General features: G+C 44.1%; 1 protein-coding gene across 2 annotated transcripts in view; it reads left to right on the top strand.

The window, feature by feature from the left end:
- Positions 1-20,828, top strand: part of SERPINE2 (serpin family E member 2) — a 58,405-nt gene that overhangs the window by 20,174 nt on the left and 17,403 nt on the right. For both annotated transcript variants that reach the window (NM_001434486.1, XM_070269215.1), the window contains 2 exon segments: positions 14,325-14,605; positions 17,561-17,788. In NM_001434486.1, the coding sequence (NP_001421415.1) occupies positions 14,347-14,605; positions 17,561-17,788 (487 nt within the window). In that variant the 5' untranslated portion in view covers positions 14,325-14,346.

The raw sequence follows: 20,828 nt of genomic DNA, 5'->3' as shown, positions 1-20,828 counted from the left end.
CTTTTTATTGCTGAATAGTGTTTTATGGTGTGGCTGTGCCACAGTTAGTTTAGCCATTCATTCATTGAAGGACACCGGGTCGTTTCCAGTTTGGAGGTGTTACAAATAAAGGTGCTATGAACACTGGTGTACAGGTTTTTGTGTGAACATGCGTTTTCATTTCTCTGAAATAGATGTCCAGGATTGCTGGATCATATGGTTAAATGCATACTTAGTGTTGTAAGAAACTGCCAAACTGTTTTCCAGAGTGGCTATAACATTTTACGTTCCCACCAGCAATGTATGAGTTACCCAGTTTCTTTGCATCTTCTCCAGCATTTGGCATTATCACTAGTTTTTATTTTAGCCGTTCTGATAGGTGTGTAGTGATAGCCCATTGTGGTTTTAATTTGCATTTCCCTAATGGCAGAAGATGTTGAACATCTTTTCATTTGCCATCTGTGTATGCTCTTCAGTGACACGTCAGACCATGTCTTTTGGCCATTTTTTGATTGGATTGTTTGGGGTTTTTTTCACTGTTGCATTATGAGAGTTCTTTATATATTCTTGATACTAGTCCTTTGTCAGATGTGTGATTTGCAAATATTTTTATCCTAGTCTGTAGCTTGTCTTTTCATCATCTTTGCAGAGTCTTTTGCAGAGCAACTATTTTTAATTTTGATGAGGTCTGGTTTATCAGTTTTTCTTTTTCGGGTCTTGCTTTTAGTATTAAGTCTAAGAAAAAATGGCATTTCGCTTCCTGCCTCTTCTAATGTGCTGTGTCTGGTCGTTGAGAAAGAAAGATGTGCGACAGGATAGACACTGGAGGGTGAATGGTCCTTCCAGATTCTGTCTAGTTTGGACTCTGGTGTGTGTCATCGTGAGCCATCCGTCAAGATCATGGCCCCAGGATAGACCTTGTCTTCTGAAGACCGTAAGATGATGACAGTGTGAAGAGAAAAATATTTCCAGAATCTCAGTTTCTGGAACCATCTATGGTACCTCCTAACACAAGGCCTTTTTGCACTTGCGATCCTCTGTCTGGAAGGCTCTTCCCTGCCCCCTTTGTCTGGTCATATCCAGCTCACCCTCTGATGTCCACCTTTGCGGCCCTTCCTCGGAGTGCCTCCCCAGCTCTGTTGACATTTGGAGTGGACAGTGTGCCTTGTTGTGCAGAGCTGTCCTGAGCCCTGTAGGATGCTGAGCAGCATCTCTGGCCTCTGTCCACCTGATGCCAGTAGCACCGTCCCCCCATACCCAGTCGTGACAACCAAAAATGTCTGTGGATGTTGCCAGATGTTTCCTGAGGGACAACACTGTCCAGGTTGAGGACCACGGCTCTAGACTCTCAGCTCCGGGGGAGTGGGTGCCAGGTCCATTTCTGTCCGTATTCTCACCTCAGCACCAGGCTCGGCAGAATGGTGCTCCATTAATGTTTGTGAATTACGTAAATGGACAGCTGTACCTACTATCAGACAGTTCTTTACATGGTGACCTTGGGAATACACCCTGATTTGAAAAGAACCATGTGGGTTTAGTTGTGAATTTGAGCCCTGGAAATCAATAGTCCCTGTCTACACAGTTGAATACGGGCCTCCTTGCCCTCCTCCGTGGCTGACTGATATAAGGATGCAAGAGTCTCAAGCTCCTGCCCGATTAAAGGCCACATCGTCTCTTCACACGGCCAAAGCAGGGGCCCTCATGGCCTGGAAAAGCATCTCCATCATTGGTGGGGCTGGAGGCCTCCCGCTAATTCTGAAGCTCCGGAGGAAAGAAGGCATCTCAGCAGGCAGAATGGGGCCTCCTGCAGGTGGCATTTTTAGGGTAATTTGGTGCAGGGTAATATTGGAGACCCAATTCAGCATTCACCTGCTGAGTAGCCTTCCCTCTCCTGCTGGGCCCTGCTCCCTTTTCATGAGGAAAGCAAGGAGAGAAGGGGTTTGGGCTCAGTTTTGCATAGCTAAGCACGCAACTGCGTATAATTAGTTCAGAAAGTTCCTAGGGAGTAAGTACAGTGGTCTTAAGAATAATTTAGGGTATGAGTGAGCGTTTTAGGTTTTTCTCTCTGTACCTGGTAGTTCTGTTCCCTGAACCTGAATGATAGGGCTAACTTTGGTTCAGCAAAAAAGAAAAAGAAAAAAAAAAAAAGACGAGACTGCCATTGGGGGTGGGGAGAGACCAGGCTGGGGGTGGGAAGGACAGGCCGATGGGAGGGATGGGAGGCAATGACTGGTTGTGTCAGCCCGATTCCCTGCTGCTACTTTATGGGAAGGATGTCAGGGGTGCACAAAGGGTCCCCGGCATTAGGAAGCTGGGGCCCATCTTCCTCCTGCATTGACTAGGCCTGGTGCGAGTGACTTCCCTGAACGGGGCGTCCCCCCTCCAGCCACACAACTTCTTTTCAACAGGCTGTAGATGAGCCTGATTTGCTAAGGTGGGCTGGCAGCCCAACGCTTTCATTACCTGTCACACAATCCTTCCCCTCGGGGATTCACAGAAGTCAATCTGCTGGATTCCTTCGTCTCCCACAGAGAGAAGCCTTGCATCAAAAATTCCAGGGAGAACCATGATGACAATTGGTGCCAGTGCCATTGTTGCTTTGACAAGAAACAGTCTGACCTCAGACTGAAGCTTTGATTCTAAATTAAGGAAAGTCGGTGGTATCATCGTGTGACACCTTGGGGGAGAGCAGGAATGTGTGCTTTCTTATGCTCCAGCAGAGTTTCTCATGCTTGGCATGAACGTTTGGGGCCAGATAATTCCTTGTGGTGGGGAACTGTCTTGTGCACCAGAGGACATTTAGCAGCATCCCTGACCTCAACACACTGGGTGCCAGCAGCACCCTGTCCCAGGTATGGGAATCAAAGATGTCTCCAGACATTGCCAAATGTCCCCTGGGGGGCAATGTCGCCCCCCTCCCTTCCAGTCGAGAACCAGCTGCACTTGAGTAACAAGCATTCTATTCAATTCTTGTGCCTTGCAAAGCTGCGGTCACTTGTTTACTCTGAGAATTTGATGATTTAAGCACAGGACAGAGAGGTGGAAGTAGAAAGAAGGCAGTGTTTCTTCACCTTTCCTCAGTTGACCCTTTAAACTCTGTTGCAAGAGGCAGCGTGACATCCTGGCTCAGAGGGTCACTTTTCAGACATCTCTTTACCATGTGCCGTCTGTATGATCTGAGAAAGTTGTTTCGTTTTCAGAGCTTCAGTTTTCATCATCTGTAAAATGTATATACTAATGCCTTCTTCTCCAGTTGAGGATTCAGCTAGATGTTGAAATTATAAATCTCCAGGGACAGTGCCTGGCATATAGTAGACATTCAATAAATGGTGGCTCTTATTCTTGAGTACTTAAGAATGAATTCCACAAGTTTTAAGCAAATTGGAATTTTTTTAAAAGTTAGCAGTAACTGTTGCTGCCACTCCACAGAATAGTAATGGAAACAATTTCCATTGAACTACAGTTTATCTTATAAACGTTATTGAGTTCTTACCATATACCAGATAGTATGCTAAATGCAGAGACTAAAAAAACTAATAAACTGTAATCCGTGCCATTAAATATCTAATATGTAGATTTAGCCACATAAATGGGTCAAATAATGTTCACCAAAATAGAGCCACCACTTACTGGAAAAAACTTAACGTGAACGGCCTATGGGTTATAATGGGGTGTAACATTCATTTTAGTGTATGTAAAGGGATCCCACTGTATTATTTCTCAGTTTTCTCCTTTCCTAATAACTACCATTTTTTATTCAAGTTTTTATAATCCCGAGATTTACCCACTGTTCTCGTGCTTTGTACCCTTCTCCCTCTTACTACACGTTTTCATCTGCTCTACATTCCTGCTGCTATGTTTTTATAAATTGAAAAGGGATGTTTGTTTTAAGTGATATGGTCATTGCAGAAATTTTGAAAAATACAGAACAGTATAAAGAATAATAAAGTATACTCATATTCCTGTCATCAGAAATAATTATATAAATAATATCTTAATATCTCTTTCTGGTCTTTCTTCTGTGCCCGTGTATAATTTTTACACAGTCAATCATACCGTAGTTTTCTTTTTTTCAGTTAAGATATATCCAAAATATATTCCCGTATCTTTAAGTTTTCTTCAAAGATAGTTTCCTAGCCGTGGATGATACTGTGTTGGATGGAGTCATGAACTGACCCTTGTTGTTGGATCTTGTAGGTCGTGCTCTCCCAGACAAGGTCCCTGAGCCAAGGATAAAGTGCAAATGAGTCATTGAAGAAGTGGTCAAACAGTAAGGGAGTGGGAGGAGTGAGAATGAGAAAGAGAAGCGGCCAATCAAGGGGGTGATGTCAGGTGAAGTACCTCCCTCAGCCTGATCCCAAGGGGAGCTCTGGAGCATCAGCTACACCTTCAGGTGGTCTGTGCCACCTCCAGGCAAAGGAGCTGGGCTTCTGTACTCCCAGACCAGTGGTCAGCGGCTGTGGGCCTCTGGGGTGGAGGAATGATGTACGTAAACTCCCAGGCACGGAGAGCCCACTAAGAAAACGGGCTCCAATTCCCAATAGCAATCCTTTGGCCATAACAAGTGCAAACTGCTAGCAACAGAACACACAGAAGCTAGAGGATTAGTTCACAAAGCTGGTAAAACAGCATCCACAGTGTTCCCTCCATTGGAAATTTAGGTTTCAGTGATCATTGCTATTGCAATATTTATTGCAAAGAATATTGCAATGGTTTTGCTACTAGAAATAATACCACAGTGAACATTTTTAGACCCAGATCTTTTTATTATCATCGGATCGATTAATAGGAGTATTATTGTTCCAGTAGGTATGCACATTTTCAAGATTGTACAAACAAAAAATTGCCTTTCAGAAAGATGTTTATCAATTTACACTTCCAACACTTACTGTTTATTTTTTACTAGCAACAATCTAGAGAGCATCGATTTCTCTCCTATGAGTTGAGGACCCATAGACAACATCAAAATTATTCCAAGGGGTCAGAAGAGTCATGTTCATGGTCCAGCTTGAGTATAGACTGAGTGAATAAATAATATCTCAAAATCTGGTTTTTTTGAAATGTATCCAGATGCTCTTATAGATAAAAAGAATTTGCATTTTATTAAAGTATTTATGAATTCATGGAAGTTTTATCCTGTATTTTCACAGGTACTAAAAATATAATTAGCCATAAAGTATCTAATACTTTTCATGTCTACAAAGGTGCTACCTTGTTTTAAACATTGAGAACCAGTGGTCAATATCACTATAATGTGTTAGGTCATCCCTTGGCTATTGATTAGGGAATCACCCCTTTGAACTGTTGCATCTTAAAGATTGTCAATAAGAAAATCTATAGAGTTGATACCATAAGTAAAACAGATTTAATGACCTAAGTCAACAGACTGAAAAACATATCTCAGAGCCATTAACAGTTTTTGGAACATATTCACCCACCTCTACCATGATCCATTCCTCCACTCTGTTACAGAGACATCGAAACACACCAGGATTGTCTTGTTCTATGTCTTAAATAGTCTAAGGAAGCTATAAAGATAGAGAGAGGGCTTTATCAAGGTGGAAGTGTTGCGTTTGACCCCTTTTCTTAGCTTATCTCTTGAGACTTTCTGAATAGCTGTTGAAATGAAAATCAGGGACCGTTTCAGGTCTTGAGCATTGAGGAAGACGGGAAGGAAGCCAACATTTACTGAGCATCTAGTCTGAGTCAGGTACTGTGCTGGTTACTGTCTTTCTGTTTGTGCGTATGGAATTCTCATGACCACCCTTGAAATTTGATTTCTAGGAAGGTAGAGGAGAAAGCTGAGGTTGATAAAGATTGTGCCTTGCCTTGGATCTGTTAGAAAGTGGATGGTAGAATTGGGATTTAAACCATAGATTAATTTTCCCTGACACTTATAGGAGAATACAATACGTGTCCCATAATCTTGTTTCTTTTTTTGAGGAAGGTTAGCCCTGAGCTAATATCCGTGCCTGTCTTCCTCTATTTTATATGTGGGACGCCTACCACAGCATGGCTTGATAAGCAGTGGGTAGGTCCATGCCCGGGATCTGAACTGGTGAACCCCAGGCCTCCAAAGCAGAGTGCACAGACTTAACCACTACGCCACCGGGCTGGCCTATATAATCTTGTATTTTAAAAGATAGACAACTAACAAAGCCCCAGTCGCCTTCTTCCTCATAACCTTCCCCCTTCCCACAAGAGATTTCAGAATGAACAATATGTGGATGAAAGGCACTTGGATGTCTGTTAGAGTGTATGTAACAAAATATGTGTCTCTTCACGGGGCCAGCCCAGTGGCGCAGCCGTGAACTGCGCACGTTCCACTTCAGTGGCCCGGGGTCCACCAGTTTGGATCTCGGGTGCGAACATGGCACTGCTTGGCAAGCCATGCTGTGGTAGGCGTCCTACATATAAAGTAGAGGAAGGTGGGCACGGATGTTAGCTCAGGGCCAGTCTTCCTCAGCAAAAAGAGGAGGATTGGCAGCAGATGTTAGCTCAGGGCTAATCTTCCTCAAAAAAAAAAAAAAGTGTCTCTTCATAGAAGGAACCTGTAGGATGTGGTTGCCATACATTTCAGTGGTGGAAGATTTCTTTCTGAAGTATTTTTAGCTTCCTTTTTGGCAAAATTAATTAGTGCCATAGATTGAGCGTACACTTTGAAGTCTGATAAAAATTTTTTAAGACTTCAGAGAGATCTCTAAGCTTGATAAAAATTTTTTAAGACTTCGCAGAGATATCTAAGCTTCTCCTCAGTAACCGGAAAGGGCTCATTTTGAAACCACCAGGCTGCTGTCACTCTGATCAGGTGGCATTTCCTGTTTCTTCTTTCGGTTTTAAAGATGCTGACTCATTCTGGTAACACTCTGTACACTTCTGAAAGGTATCAAGATGCAGCTAGTTTTGCTTGTTCATCTGATTTTCTATCTTAGGAGAATGTGGTAGATGTTTGGAAAATAAAGATGGGTTTGGGCGGACATATTTCAGTAATGTTTGTAGAGGTTTGAGAGACAAGAGTCCTCCTCTCACCCTTGTAGGACCATATTTGAGGCTTAACGTCATTTATTTGTGCATGAACAACTACTGTCACTAGACCTTGGCCTGTTGGCAAAGTATTGGTGAGAAACAGTTGGCCTGAGTGCTAGGGTGCACAGTCCTATTTAAGGCCACTTAGAAGTTTCAGTTTGGCAGCTCGGGACCTTTCCTTCACATTTATTTCTTTGAAAAGCTATGTCAAGAAGACTGTTGGGGGATGTCATGAGGTTAATATAATCTGATGTGCTATTTTCCTCTACCTGCTGTAGCTCCTCTGAAGAAATGATTAGTCCAAAGACAGAATACATAATAAGGGGCCTTAGGTTCTAAGAACCAGGATCCTAGAAACACAGAGACCAGAAGGATATCAACACTTTCCCAGTGCTTGAGAAAATGTCATTGAGGGGAGGGGGCTGGTTGTCATACCTTCCCCCTTGAGATAAACTAGGGGACTCTCCTTGACAAGATCTGTGCTAGTTGTTGGTTCCAGGTGCTGCATTGTTAGAATCCCACCCTCAGGGTGGGCTTGATCCAGGAGACTCACTGCCTTCCCATGAGGATGATCCATTTTAATTTTCCTAGCCCAACTTTTAATGCCCAGCTCACTATCCATCTTTCCATCATCCAGTGTGCCTCCCCTGGACTGTATGGCTATAGGAGGCAAACTAATTCATGTGTAAGCAGTCTAAATCTTTCATAATTTCAGTTTCAATCTTTGGGTATAGTCCAGAGAATGATGTAAATGGATTTAGGACTTTCCACATCACTGTTGCCCAGTATTCCCATGGTGGATTTAGAGTTTGTTAGGTGAGGATACTCAGATTGCGATCTCTACATACTGTCTCCCACTAAAAGGAACCAGAGGTCCCTGGAGAAGCGGCCAGTTCCACCTGGGACAGGAAGTGTGCAAAATGAGCCAGAACATCTTGTCAAACCAGAAAACAGGGAAGCTCTTGGGTCCCCAGGGTCATGTGAAAGGTTTAGGAGCCAGGCTGAAGAGGCTCATATTGATTGTCAATCAAAATAATGAAATTTAGGGGCCGGCTCCGTGGCCGAGTGGTTAAGTTCGCGTGCTCTGCTGCGGTGGCCCAGGGTTCAGATCCTGGGCGCGGACATGGCAGTGCTCGTCAGGCCACGTTGAGGCGGAATCCCACATCCAACAACTAGAAGGACCTGCAACTAAGATATACAACTAATGTACCGGGGACTTTTGGGAAATAAAGCAGAAAAAAAAAAAGGTGAAATTTCAATGGACCCAGACCCTTCAAATATGTTGAAAAACATGAGTTCGTAATTATACTAAGCAAACAAACTAAACATCCCCTCTGGTCAACTCTAAGAATTTGAGGTCACCCACTCATTATTTTAAGAATGATCTAGGGAATGACATATTTATCCTGTGTTTGCTGTGCAACCTGAACCTCAAGATAACCAAACAGCTGGTTGTGGAAATATCCTTTTTCAGAGGTACTCCATCGAATAAATGAAGAAGGAAAGTTAGAATTACAAAAGCACCATTTGGCAACCCCTAATGAAACAATGCACTTGGGCAATGATCATGAGTAGCTGCTAACATCACAAAAAAGAGAGATGGCCGCTGTCTCCTGCTTCCAGCACCCAGTGCAACACCTCTATGAAATATTCTTGCAAAATAAGAAATTGGAATCTGATCCACCTCTAGAGCAGAGGTGACAGACTTCCTGTAAAGGGCCAGATAGTGAATGTTTCTGGCTTTGCTGGCCATATGGTCTCTCTTGCAACTGGGCAGCTCTGCTCAGCTCACTCTAGAAGCTCGAATGCAGCCACAGACAAAACAGAATGTGGCCCAATCCGGCCCAGGAGTTTGTACAGCCCCGCGCTAGGTCTGACGACAGGAAGTCAGAAGACAGGAACTTGTTAAACAGCATCACATGAAGGCAATTAGCAAACTCTAGACTGTGGGAAACTCCACAGGACAAATAACCTGATTTCTTCAACAAAAAAGTTCCAAGGAAAAAGTTAAAAATAAAGCAACCAGGGGAAGATTTTAAAAAAGCCCAGAGACATATCAACCAGTTGCAATGTGTGCAGCTGATTGAGGTCCTGATTCAAAGACCCTATAAAAAAAAATTTGAAGGCAATCAGGAAAATTTGAACACTGACTAGATATTTAACATGTAAAAGAGTTATTAATTTTTTTTCTTCTCCCCAAAGACCCCCAGTACGTAGTTGTATATTCTAGTTATAGGTCCTTCTGGTTGTGCTATGTGGGACACCACCTCAGCATGGCTTGATGAGTGGTGCTAGGTCCACACCCAGGATCCAAACTGGTGAAACCCTGGGCTACCAAAGCGGAGCGCATGAACTTAACCATGCAGCCACGGGGTCGGCCCCTGGAGTTATTACTTTTTGAGTGGGATCATGATGATGTGTGTGTGTGTATATATATATATAAATTCCTTAGGTTTAGAGTATGTGTTGAAAATATTTTGAGTTACATATATGATGTCTAGAATTTGCTTCAAAATAATCTTTGGTTTTAGAAGAAATAAAATAAACCATGAGTTGATAATTTTATCCGGATGTTGCAAACTGGAGATTTGTTTTATTTTTGCATATATTTGAAATCTTACATGACATAAAGATGTTAAAAAAATATGTATTTTATAAAATATATCGCTCTAAACGTTTTTTAGAGAATGAAAGAGATGGAGTACTTTCCATTTGTTGGACACTCCTGGGTCCTCCTAAAACAGATGGGAATCATCTGGCTAAGAGCAGGAGCCAGAAGAGTCTTTCCAGAGTTTTTCCCCCAAACTGTTTACATATATCTTATTTGTTATACTAAATAGAGCCAACAGATATCATATTATTTATCATTTGAGCTGACAGATACTGTATTATTTATCATTTGCTCATGTGTTATATGTAAAATTCATTTTATTTTGTAAAAAAGAATTTATTGGGTTGAAAATGAGCTTGATCTTTTGTGGCTGGCTATACAAGTCCCCCCTTTTTTAATGGAGTAGCATTCGTTCAGGCGGGGGGTCTGACCATGAGTGCTTGCACAGCTTGGAGAGGTAATGTGAGTGATGGCAGCCGGCTGGGCCGGAGGCCCCAGGGAGCAGAGGGAGCTGTGGCAGATGGGAAAGCACAGGCCCACTGTGCAGGATGTTTGCCGTGGGAATAAGGGCCCCGTGTTACCAGAACTCCCATTCGTTTTCATTTTTACTGAGAATAACTCTCCATCTAGATTGTATGTGACATCTTCTAACTTTGGGTTGCTTAATATATTTTTAGAACGCCTTGTATTCCAAACCAAACACTTGAGCAGCTGGATTATCCCATGGGTCAACCTCTGATTTACTGCCTGCCAGTGATAAGGCCCCAAATAAATAAGACGCCGTGGGCACTAGGATTCTCAAGTCCCGCAGCCCTGCTTTCTGTGAGCTTCCAGTCTAGTTGGGAGGCAGAAACATACTTGAAAAATAAAATGAGAGGTGCAGCTGGGAGATGCTATGGAAATTCAGAGAAGAGCGTGAGTAGCCCCATCTGGGGCCATCAGGGAAGGCTTCCCACAAGCCGCGGAAGGAGTCAGGGGACGCGCTGGTGCCCAGTAGGTGGAGGGTGCGGGGAGGAGGCAAAGGTGTGGGCAAGACCAAGGCTACAACAGAAAGTATGACCCTTTAAGAGGAGAGGTGGTAGATTTCACACTTTAGTGGCTCTGCATAACCCATCCAGCGAGGATTTTTCAGGTCAAGATGGTGTTCTGAAGAATCAGGTGAAACTTGACAGCAAACAGTTGGAAGTATGGCACTGAAATCCAGCTGAGCATTTGAGCTATGGATTTGAGCATCAGCTGTGTAGAGGTGATGGTTGAAGTCATGGGGTCTGTAGGGAGTGTGTTTCTCTAATGTCTACCATTGGCAAGTGGTGCCTCTATACATGTAGGGACGCGCTCTGAGTCTGGCGTTTGCAAGACTGCCAACCCATTATTTACTATACTAAATCTCACTTAAAGCTCAAAGAAGTACCCAGGTACCTCAAAAACATACCCTACACAGGAAAGGAAAGGTTTGGAGTAAGAGAAACTACAAGTAAGTGGGGAAAGAGAAATCCACAGTTGGAAGGATAAGCCTGTGATGATGGCTTTATTTATAGCTTTACGATCTCCCTCCAAAGATAGCCTAAACTCCAGACTTTTTTCACTGTTATGAAAAGATTATTTAAGAAACGGAAGCATTTAAACAGACTTATGATCTTCTGTATTGATGCTGTGCAGTACATTTGGGCAACAGCTTTATTCTTTCTCTCTTAGTTGAAAGTTGAAAGTGTAATTTCTCTTAAAAATAAAAATAAACACGAGGTTACTAGGGTCTTCCCGTAATGAGAATCTGCTTGTCCTAGAGAGTTAGCATTTCAAAGCCTGATAACGCCAATAGTTATTTCATGTAAAAGATTATCTATTTGGACGTGAATATGTCAATATTAGGCATTTATAAGCCTAAAGTAATTTATGGGTCAGCACCCACTGTCTTGGCTACTGAACTTTGGCGAGAAGCAAGAGCCTAGTGTCAGACGTGTACATAAGCCTGGTGGGTTTAGACGGGTGAGCATTTAGCCTAGGAAAGCGAGACCAAGAAGAAGTTAGGCCCAGAGCATCAATCAGAAGTCGCTCTGATTCCAAGTTCTGCACAGCTCTGACACCGTCCCAATGCACTGTTATGAAACCACTCATAGACATCTCTCAAAAACTTCACAAACCCAGGAAACCAAGAAAAACACCCATGGCAGCCTTCCCTCACTTCATAATGAAACTGTTCTTTTAGCAAAAATGCATAACCAAGCAAAATTCTGCTGAATAAGATAGCTATTTATTTAGGAGACTGTCTTTGCTGACTCTAAGACATTGGAGCTGTTAAATTTCTCTCTGTTACGATCCTTTCTACCTGTTTTACGACCTTCTACATAAATCTGTAGCATTTGGGTGAATCAACTTTAAGCTATCAGAGGCAAAAGCAGTTTGACGTCCTTTATGCTTTCTGAGTGTGCAGGTTCAAATATTTATTCAGATATTTGCTACTCCAGATGGATTTCTCTGGGAGGCTTGGGGAGTGGAGATTATGGGATGCTGAAGGTAAGTGCTGGAATAGACTATAGAGCAAGAGTCAACAGTTCAGATTGATGAAGTTGGCACCAGTCACAGGATTTGACCATTTGTAACAGAGATCGTACGAATTGTTTTTATACTTATGATGGCTCTGTGATCTGTTAAATTTTAAAGAGGAAATTTACTTCCTGAAAGAAATAAAGAAGAGAGGAAAGAGGGAGGGAGGGCACAATGTCAACATTTTAGATGAAATGAGTAAAGCTTCCATAGTCAGGATTTGGAAGTTCTCCAGTGTCCGGCAAGCTCAAAGAAACGCAAGGGATTGTCATGGTATTAGAGCCAGTCCTAGGTGCCAAAGTCAAAATAGGCCACACTGGCCATACGAAAGCCCCAAGTAGGAGCGTATGTAGGTCACTTACACGTTTTGAATTTAGACAGGCTGCGTTTACACAATTATTTTACAATTAAACTCTGGAGAAACTCTGAATGTTCTGAATTTTTAAAATATGCTTGTTTCACAATCTATAAGAAGATTGCCCATCACCTTGAATGATGGCCTGAGTGGTTCGCCTTGTGGCCCAGGGTGTGTGTGTTGGGGGGACAGTGGGGGCAGTCTGCTTTCCATGACACTCCTCTTCACACCCGAGTGAATTTCGCTCTCCATGGAACGTGTTTGGAACAAACACTGAGGCTCAGGACTAAATACAACCATTTTCTTAATCATGCTCAATAAACATTCTTTTGATGCAATAAAAAATAATTAACAAAAATAGAAAGTGTAAGCCATCAGGTTTAATCCCACATGTATTTATTGAACATCTACTATGACCTGGCATGGGAAGTAGGACAAGTGACTAGAAAGGAAGATGAGGAAATACCAAATGCCAGCTCTGCCTGATGCTGTCCTGGAACCCTTGCTTTTCTCTGGAGCACATGCATTTACCCCTCGCTGTAGGTCACCTGTCACTTACAAGGCTCCCCTCTTTCTTGCACTCTGCAGACACTCCCAACCTCCCACATGTAAATGCACACAACAGGAGGACAAATTGGCTCCTCAGGAACCAAATCAGCCACCTCACCAATTCTGCTTTTGTTTTACCAGCTGCCGCTTTTAAGTTCTGTTTAATGAAAGAATTTGCTTTTCTGTGAACACATGCAAATGTCCTACCTCTTACATGTCACAGCCAAAGAAAGCTCAGTAAGTGGTAATCAAGGAAGAAAGCAGCTCTCAAACGAATCACTGTAATTGAGGATATCAGGGTAAACAATGCCAGCCTCACAATTGATAAATTTACCCATTGTTCTGCCCTATTGTAGGTCTAAGGGCGTCACTCAATTTTATTTTAATAACAGTTCTCTAATTAAGAAAGTAATATGCTTATGGTAAAAAAAAAATCGAGTACATGTAATTATAAGATAATCATAGCAACCCAAGGGATTTGCTCCCTTGTTTCAGACCCTCGTTGGTTTCGTGTAACCCTTAGAATGAATTCCAAGAGCCACCCTAGGCTCTATGGGCCCTTCAGGATCTGGCCCTTCCTTCCTCTTCACCTCCTGCCCCGCCTGTCTCCTCCACATTCCTTACCTCACAGCCACGCCGACTTCTAACATCCACCTTGGCTGGCATGCCCTTCCCGTCAGTGCAGGGGTGGCTCCTTCTCATCATTCGGGCCTCATCATATGTGTCTGCTCTGCAGAAATGGCTTCCACAACTACCCGATCTCATGTGACCCCACCCCCAGCTCTTCATTCATTCACGTCACTATGTTAATTGCGGTCCTTAGCCCTCTGAAATGACTTTATGCTTACTGGTTTATTTTCTGTCTCCCCTCTAGAATGTCAGCTCCAGGAGGGCAGGGGTCTTGTCTGTCTTATTTACAGGTGTATGCCCAGCACTTAGACAAGAGTCTGGTACACAGTAGGCCCTAAGTGAATATTGGTTTAATGGAATGAAAGGTGCTTATGAGAAATAAATAATGATTAGAATAGTGTCTGGAATGTAGTTGTGACCTACCAAGTGGAGGTTCCCTCTCCCTCCCTCCCATCCCCCTAACAAAATACAGTGAAAACTGATTTAATCTACACTGTTCTATCTTAAATATGTTAACGGCATTCAGTTATACTGAGTATAATAAATCATACTTAGTTGAGTACAAAGTAGACCCCAAAAAAGTGTTCATTTAAGTAGAATTAAAAAATTTTTTTTAATCTAATTTTTCAGGTTGTCCTTGCCGGAAGGAACCATGAGTTGGCATTTTCCCTTCTTCCTCGTGGCCACAGTGACTCTGCCCTCCGTCTGCTCCCAGTTCAATCCTCTGTCTCTGGAGGAGCTAGGCTCTGACACAGGAATCCAGGTTTTCAACCAGATTGTCAAATCGCGGCCTCATGACAACATCGTCATTTCCCCCCATGGCATTGCATCCGTGCTGGGGATGCTTCAGCTGGGAGCCGACGGCAGGACTAAGAAGCAGCTCACCACGGTGATGAGATACGGCGTGAACGGTGCGTGCGCTCGCAGCTCTGGCTGGGACCTGGCCTTGGGAGGGTTCCTTGCTGGCTCTTCGCTTACAGCCCCGAGAAGCACGCAGAGCAGCCAGGAGGGGTTTCACTGGCACAATTTGAGCTTTAGGGCCAGTCTCCTCTAAAGAACAGACGCTGCAATGCTGGGAGTTAGAGAACTGGACTCTGGTCTCTCGGGCAGCTGTGGGGCTTTGGGTCGCTCACTTGATCTTCCAATGCTGCAGTTTTCTTATCTCTAAAAGGAAACTTCCCTTCTGCCCCACCTCCCTGGTGTCCAGGGCTCAAAATGCATTGTGGTTGTGGATGGCCTTTTAAAACCTATAAGCCGGGTTGGAGCGGTGGCCGTGGCGGGCAGCACTGGGGAGCCTTGCGGTGATGCAGCTGTTGTGTGTGTGGACTGAGGTGATGGACACATGAATCTACCTGGGGATAAAATTGCATAGAGTTACACAGACACTCACACACGCATGTAAATCAAGGGCAGTCTGAATGAGCCCGGTGGACTACATCAGTGGCAATTTCTGGGTTGTGGTGCAGTACGACAGTCATACAAGATAGTGTCACTGGGAAACTGGGAGAAGGGACCACATGGGACCACCCTCTACATTGTTTTACAACTTTCTGTGAATCTATCATCATTTTATTTTATTTTATTATTTTTGTGTGTGTGAGTAACATTGGCTGTGAGCTAATATCTGTTGCCAATCTTCCTCTTTTTGCTTGAGGAAGATTGTCGCTGAGCTAACATCTGAGGCCATCTTCCTCTATTTTATGTGGGATGCTGCCACAGCATGGCTTGATGAGCAGTGTGTAGGTCTGCACCTGGGATTGAATCAATCATTATTTTAAGATAAAAAGATAAAAAAAAAATTTTTAAGTAAAGCCCACTGGAAAGGATTTAGTTTTCTTGAAAGAAAGGCCTATTTTTAATGACCTGTTTCAACCCAAGAGCTTACATCTCCTGCCACTGTTGCTGAGCTTTAGTTCAGGTTTTCTCAGCCAGTCACCTTCCACCTGCCTCTTCCACAGCACAGTGAGTGTATCAGGGAGCAGAGCTGGCCTCAGAGCCCTTCTTTGGGGCCAGCATGCACCATGACCCTGAGCAAGTCACTCTTCACATCTAGCTCTTTGTTACTGTATTGGAAAACGAGAGAATTTTCCTCCCCATGTTCTTCCACTGCTAGCCATAAAGTTCTAGGAATCTTGACTGCATTAATGCCTCCAGCTGGAAGAAGACGAGAGAGATGGGGACTCATGCACTGCATGCCTCGCTCATCGCGCTTGTTGACTGTGTTCTGAGCGTAGCTTCCAGAGCTGTCAGCACCAAATACCTAACCAGCCTGCTCTGTTTACATGGCATTAAACTTTTGCATGAGTTTGCAATTTGTTCACCTGTTGGAAGCATGAAAGGACTAAATACTTGGAACACACTGTTCTGTCCCTTGCTTGGAAGTTCAGAAAACTCTTGGTGATTTATATCTTCATAGTGAATCACTGCTGGAATTTATGGCCTTTCCCAGAGCCACCCAGGCCCTGACGGCCTATATGATTCCAAAACAGCAACTGGAGTTTTGTTGTTGGTTTTAATGCTGAGCCACATCCATTTTAAGCAGTATTTCTAAAGTTTTGACGATATTGGCCTGTTGGCAACATCCCCCACCCCCACCCTATCTGCCTCCAAAATCGATAGCAGAATGTGCTGTAGAATGTGAGTGACTTCAGTGTGTGTGACACCCTCATCTAGGGGAGCCTGAGTGCTTTTTCATGCCTTCGTTTAGGCTCAGCTTCTGAAAACTCACGATAGCGATGCTCCCCTTGAGGATGGAGGCAGGATGGTTGGGGCAGTGGAGGAAGGTCTGCCCTCCTCTTCTCCTGGCAGGAGACCAAGGCGTGTGGAGGAGGCAGTGTGGCTGAAAGGGACGGGTCCTGGGACTTGGCCTCTGAAGTCCGCTGTTCCCTTACTTATAGAGTGGCCCTGCCCACTCCTCCAGGACCTGCCCCACAGACAGGGTGAGGGGTGGAGTCATGAGAGGCCTAACAAAGGGCCTAGGGGTCGCCTCTTTGTGGATCATGAGAGGCTTTTCCCCACCCTTATTTAAGGGGTCTGAAGAAGAGACACTCCGAGAGTGACAAGTCAACTGGCTCTCCAGGAGACCATCAAGGTGACCCTGCAGGATGTTTTAGGACAGTGACATTTTGAAAAGACCCCAAGCGAGTAAGACAGATCTGTAATTCAAGCTCTCTATAGAAACGCATTCTACCCTTATAACTTATTTTCCTCTTTTCCATGCTCTAAAATAAATGGGGCATGTATGAACGGCTCGTGTAAAATAAAGCTTACGTTGCCATAAAATTAATCCCCTGACTCTCTGAGCTTGATATCAAGTAAAAATCACATTGTTCTTGGATGGTGGCACATAGCAATTTTTTATAGTCTTTCTAATGCTTCTTTTATTCATTTTTTTTCCCCAAAATAGAAAAAAGAAATTGCACTGTTAAATCTTTGGCGGGAAAAGAAATAGTGCTTAAGATTAATAAGAAAGAAAGAGAGAATGAATTAGGAAGATTCCTTCGATTTATCCCCCCTTGGCTACGTAATTGAGGAGGTTGCTGCTCTTTCTGTTGAGCCGGTGCCAACAAAGTCTTCCAGGAGAGCGATGTCTGCGTGGGGAAGGTGTCGAGGATGCCTTGAGTGTATGCTTGTTTTGATGCTCGAAGCACAATTAATTGATTTTTAAGAGCTGTTAATAGTTATGCTTTATTCTCCTCTCCTTCTTAACACGAGGCCCCTGAGAAAGCAAAAGACACAGTCTCCTGTTATTATCTTGTGTACACTGCTCTTATTTGCTATCCTATGAAAGATATTTTTTAAAAAAAAAAAACTCTTTTCTAAATTCTTGCGGAAATATTGCTGCATTTTTCTCTCATCTCCTTTAGGAGTTGGTAAAGTGTTAAAGAAGATCAACAAAGCCATCGTCTCTAAGAAGAATAAAGATATTGTGACGGTGGCTAATGCAGTGTTTGTGAAGAACGGCTTCAAAATGGAAGTGCCTTTTGTCACGAGGAACAAAGATGTGTTTCAGTGTGAAGTCCGGAACGTGAACTTTGAGGATCCACCCTCCGCCTGTGATTCCATCAACGTGTGGGTTAAAAACGAAACCAGGGGTGAGTGGCCCCAGTTCCCAGGGAACTATGTTGGAGGACTCTGTCCTTTTGAATGAAAGTGTGCGTAGACTCCAGGATTCCACCGGTGTCTGCAAGTCCAGTGGCACTTCCATTGTGAAAGGCCTGGACCCAGCTGACTGGCCTGTCTTTTCTTTCTTCCCAGGCCCCATGACTCAGTCTACCTTCCTTCCCTTCTTCTGCCACCACTGCTCTTGTGCCCCTTGGGGATTTTGCTCCCTGCCGCAGGGTCAGCAGAGCAGAATGCAGCCCCACCGACTCTCTTCTTTCCTCATTGCGTCTCGTCCCCGGAGTCCCTGCCCACAGGCCGTTGTCTGTGTTGAAAGTTTTATTGCTCTTTCCTTCCTGCTTTTGTACCTGCTGTCCCCTTTCCTGGAATGTCCTTCTCAGCCTTTAAGATTCAAGATTGAGCTCTCTCCTCGCCTTCCTTGCCTCTTACTCCTGTCATCTCCGCAAAGTGGGCGCCTCCTCTTGGGTTGTGATGGGCATATGATTATGCCTTTTTATGCCCTTCATTATAACACTTTCCACACTCGAAATGATTACTTGTTTACGTGTGTCTCTTCTGCTAAACTGAGGAAATGTCTAACGTCGGTGTTTTAAACCTGCTAATTTGTAAACTGGAGGTCCAAGTGAAAACACTCAGGAGGAAAGGCAGGTGTAGAACAATGGGGGAAGGTTTAAGTGAGAGAGAGAAATTTGGGAGCCATTTTTCCCAGAAGGGAGGGTTAAGGTCATGAGAACGGAAGGAAAAGAGCCTCAATGGGGAGAAGAGGCCCGAAGACAAATTTTGGGGAAACGCTGGCTTTTCAAGTCATGTTCTCAAAGCAGGGTTTCTGAAGTGCCTGCATCAGAACTGCCTGGGGTGTGTTTAGAATGCAGATCGCTGGACGCCAACCTGCTGAGTCAGAATCTCAGAGAGAGGCCTAGTATTCTGCATCAAAACAAGTTCTCCCCCAGGCCACCTCCACCACCTGACAGCAGATGCGCACACACACACGAATGTTTGAGACCCATTCCAGGGACGAGTGCAGAGGTGGACAAGCAATGCTCTGGAGGGTGGGGGAGAGCCAGGATGATTGTGGCAGATGCACGGCACTCCTTCTCAACAGGATCCTGGACGCTGCAGTCTGGGCTCCCTGCTGAAACCTTAAAACCATCCAGAGACCACAAGTGGGAGGGCTGAAGTGGTTTTTCTTAGCCTCTAGGCCTGAGAACAGAGATGGAAAGCTGATGGCACTCCGAGGCTAGGTGGCCGTATGACTAACATGTCACTGAGCCCTCTTCTTTACCTATATACTAGGAGTATTAAATCCCATTCGTATACTGCTTGACAGTTTGCAAAGCACTTGAACACACATTGACTCAGTCAATTGCTTCCTGCTTCTGGGGAAGGGAGATCGATGAGACTTGACCAGTGCTTTTCAACCCTACAGACCCAACTCCCTCTTTTTAAACAAATTATTTTGAATACTTTCTTTACTATCCTGAAATGAAATGCATAGTTCATATAACCTATGCGCACATACACAAATTTTTTAAAATTAATATAATGCCAAACTGTAACACAAGGAAAAACAGAAGGAATGTATATATGTAGTTCCGCAGGTAAACCCTTGGGCACAGCTACATCTGAATATGTACCCACGCAGTCATATTCCTAGAATAATTGTGTGAAGGGACAGCTACAAAAGCAGACCAAGACAGGTGTGTTGTACTGGTGACATAAAAACCATGAGCTGCGTTACCATCGTTGATGCAGTTTTTTCTGAGATCGGGAAAACTCTTGGTAAATTTCGGAACAAAACAAATACAGGCTCCACCCGGTTTGCAAGGTGGTCACATTCCTGGCAGATTCAGGGTACATTCAAAGTATGCAGAATAAAAGATACTTTGTATTTACTTGTGAAAAACAGTGAGGTTCTGGGCTCCATGACCATAAGCTGGTTTCTTCAATATCCAGTGGGGCATTTGAAAGTGACGCAGGAAGCAGGGCACTTCCTCACTGTGTGGGAGTGTTTAGAACATTGCAGGGCATGGAGCTTCGCTGGCCACTGCCCACATCACCAGAAACGCTTCCCCAGATTTCCACACTGCCCCCCTGGGGGGGACCTGCCCCATTGAGAGGGACCTGCCTACCTAGTGGAGCTCAGAAGGACCCTGCAGATCGAACAGGCCACATGCAAAGACTGCCTAGTCCGTCCGTGTTGATGACGACGGCTCCTGTCCTCAGGGTGGGAGAACCAACATGAAGGCCCTTTCCAGGGTGTTGGGAGGTCAGGATGGCCCAGCTGGGCTCCCTGCCACTGTCTGCAGTCTCAGCCTCTTCTCCCCATGTTCTGTGCTCCAGCCACTCTGGCTTTCTCAAAGTCCCTCCTACTCACCATCCTCTCGCCGCTCACAGATGCCCACACGTGCATCCTGTTACCCGGCATGCTCTCCTTCCCCTTTCCCCTTGTTAATGCCTGTTCATTTGCACACTGTCAAATGAATGGCATCATCCTTAAAAGCATAAGTTCTAGTTTGAATCTCAGTTCTGCCACTTCCTGGCTGTGTAACCCTGGGCAAGTTACTTAAGCTCCCTGTGCTTCAGAGTCCTTATCGGTAACATGGAGATATAATAGTGCCACCTACTGGAATAGTTACAACTACAGTAACTTGTTATGGGGATGTAAATCTTACATATAACGCTTTTAGCAAAGTGCCTGTCACTTAGCAAATGTTCAACAAGTGTGAGCTATTTTTATAGCTGTTAGCTCAAGTCATCCTCCCTCAAAGGACCCATCTACCCATGACCTCGCTGACCAGATCAGATCCCCTTCTTATTTGCACTCACCTCTTTGAGTACTTCCACTTCAAGGTGTGTTTGTTACAGTTACAGCTTTACACTTTTCCCGGTCAGTTATGTCAGCCTTCAACTCTCTCTAATCCATAGCTTTTTGAGGGTAGGGTTCAGTGTTTTGTTTATTTGTTCTCTTATCTAAAAGAGTACCTGGCACGTGGTAGGTAGGCATCCACCAAT

The sequence above is a fragment of the Equus caballus genome, chromosome 6 (genome assembly GCF_041296265.1).
Source record: "Equus caballus isolate H_3958 breed thoroughbred chromosome 6, TB-T2T, whole genome shotgun sequence".
NCBI lineage: Eukaryota > Metazoa > Chordata > Mammalia > Perissodactyla > Equidae > Equus > Equus caballus.
This window is presented reverse-complemented; position numbering and strand designations above follow the sequence as displayed.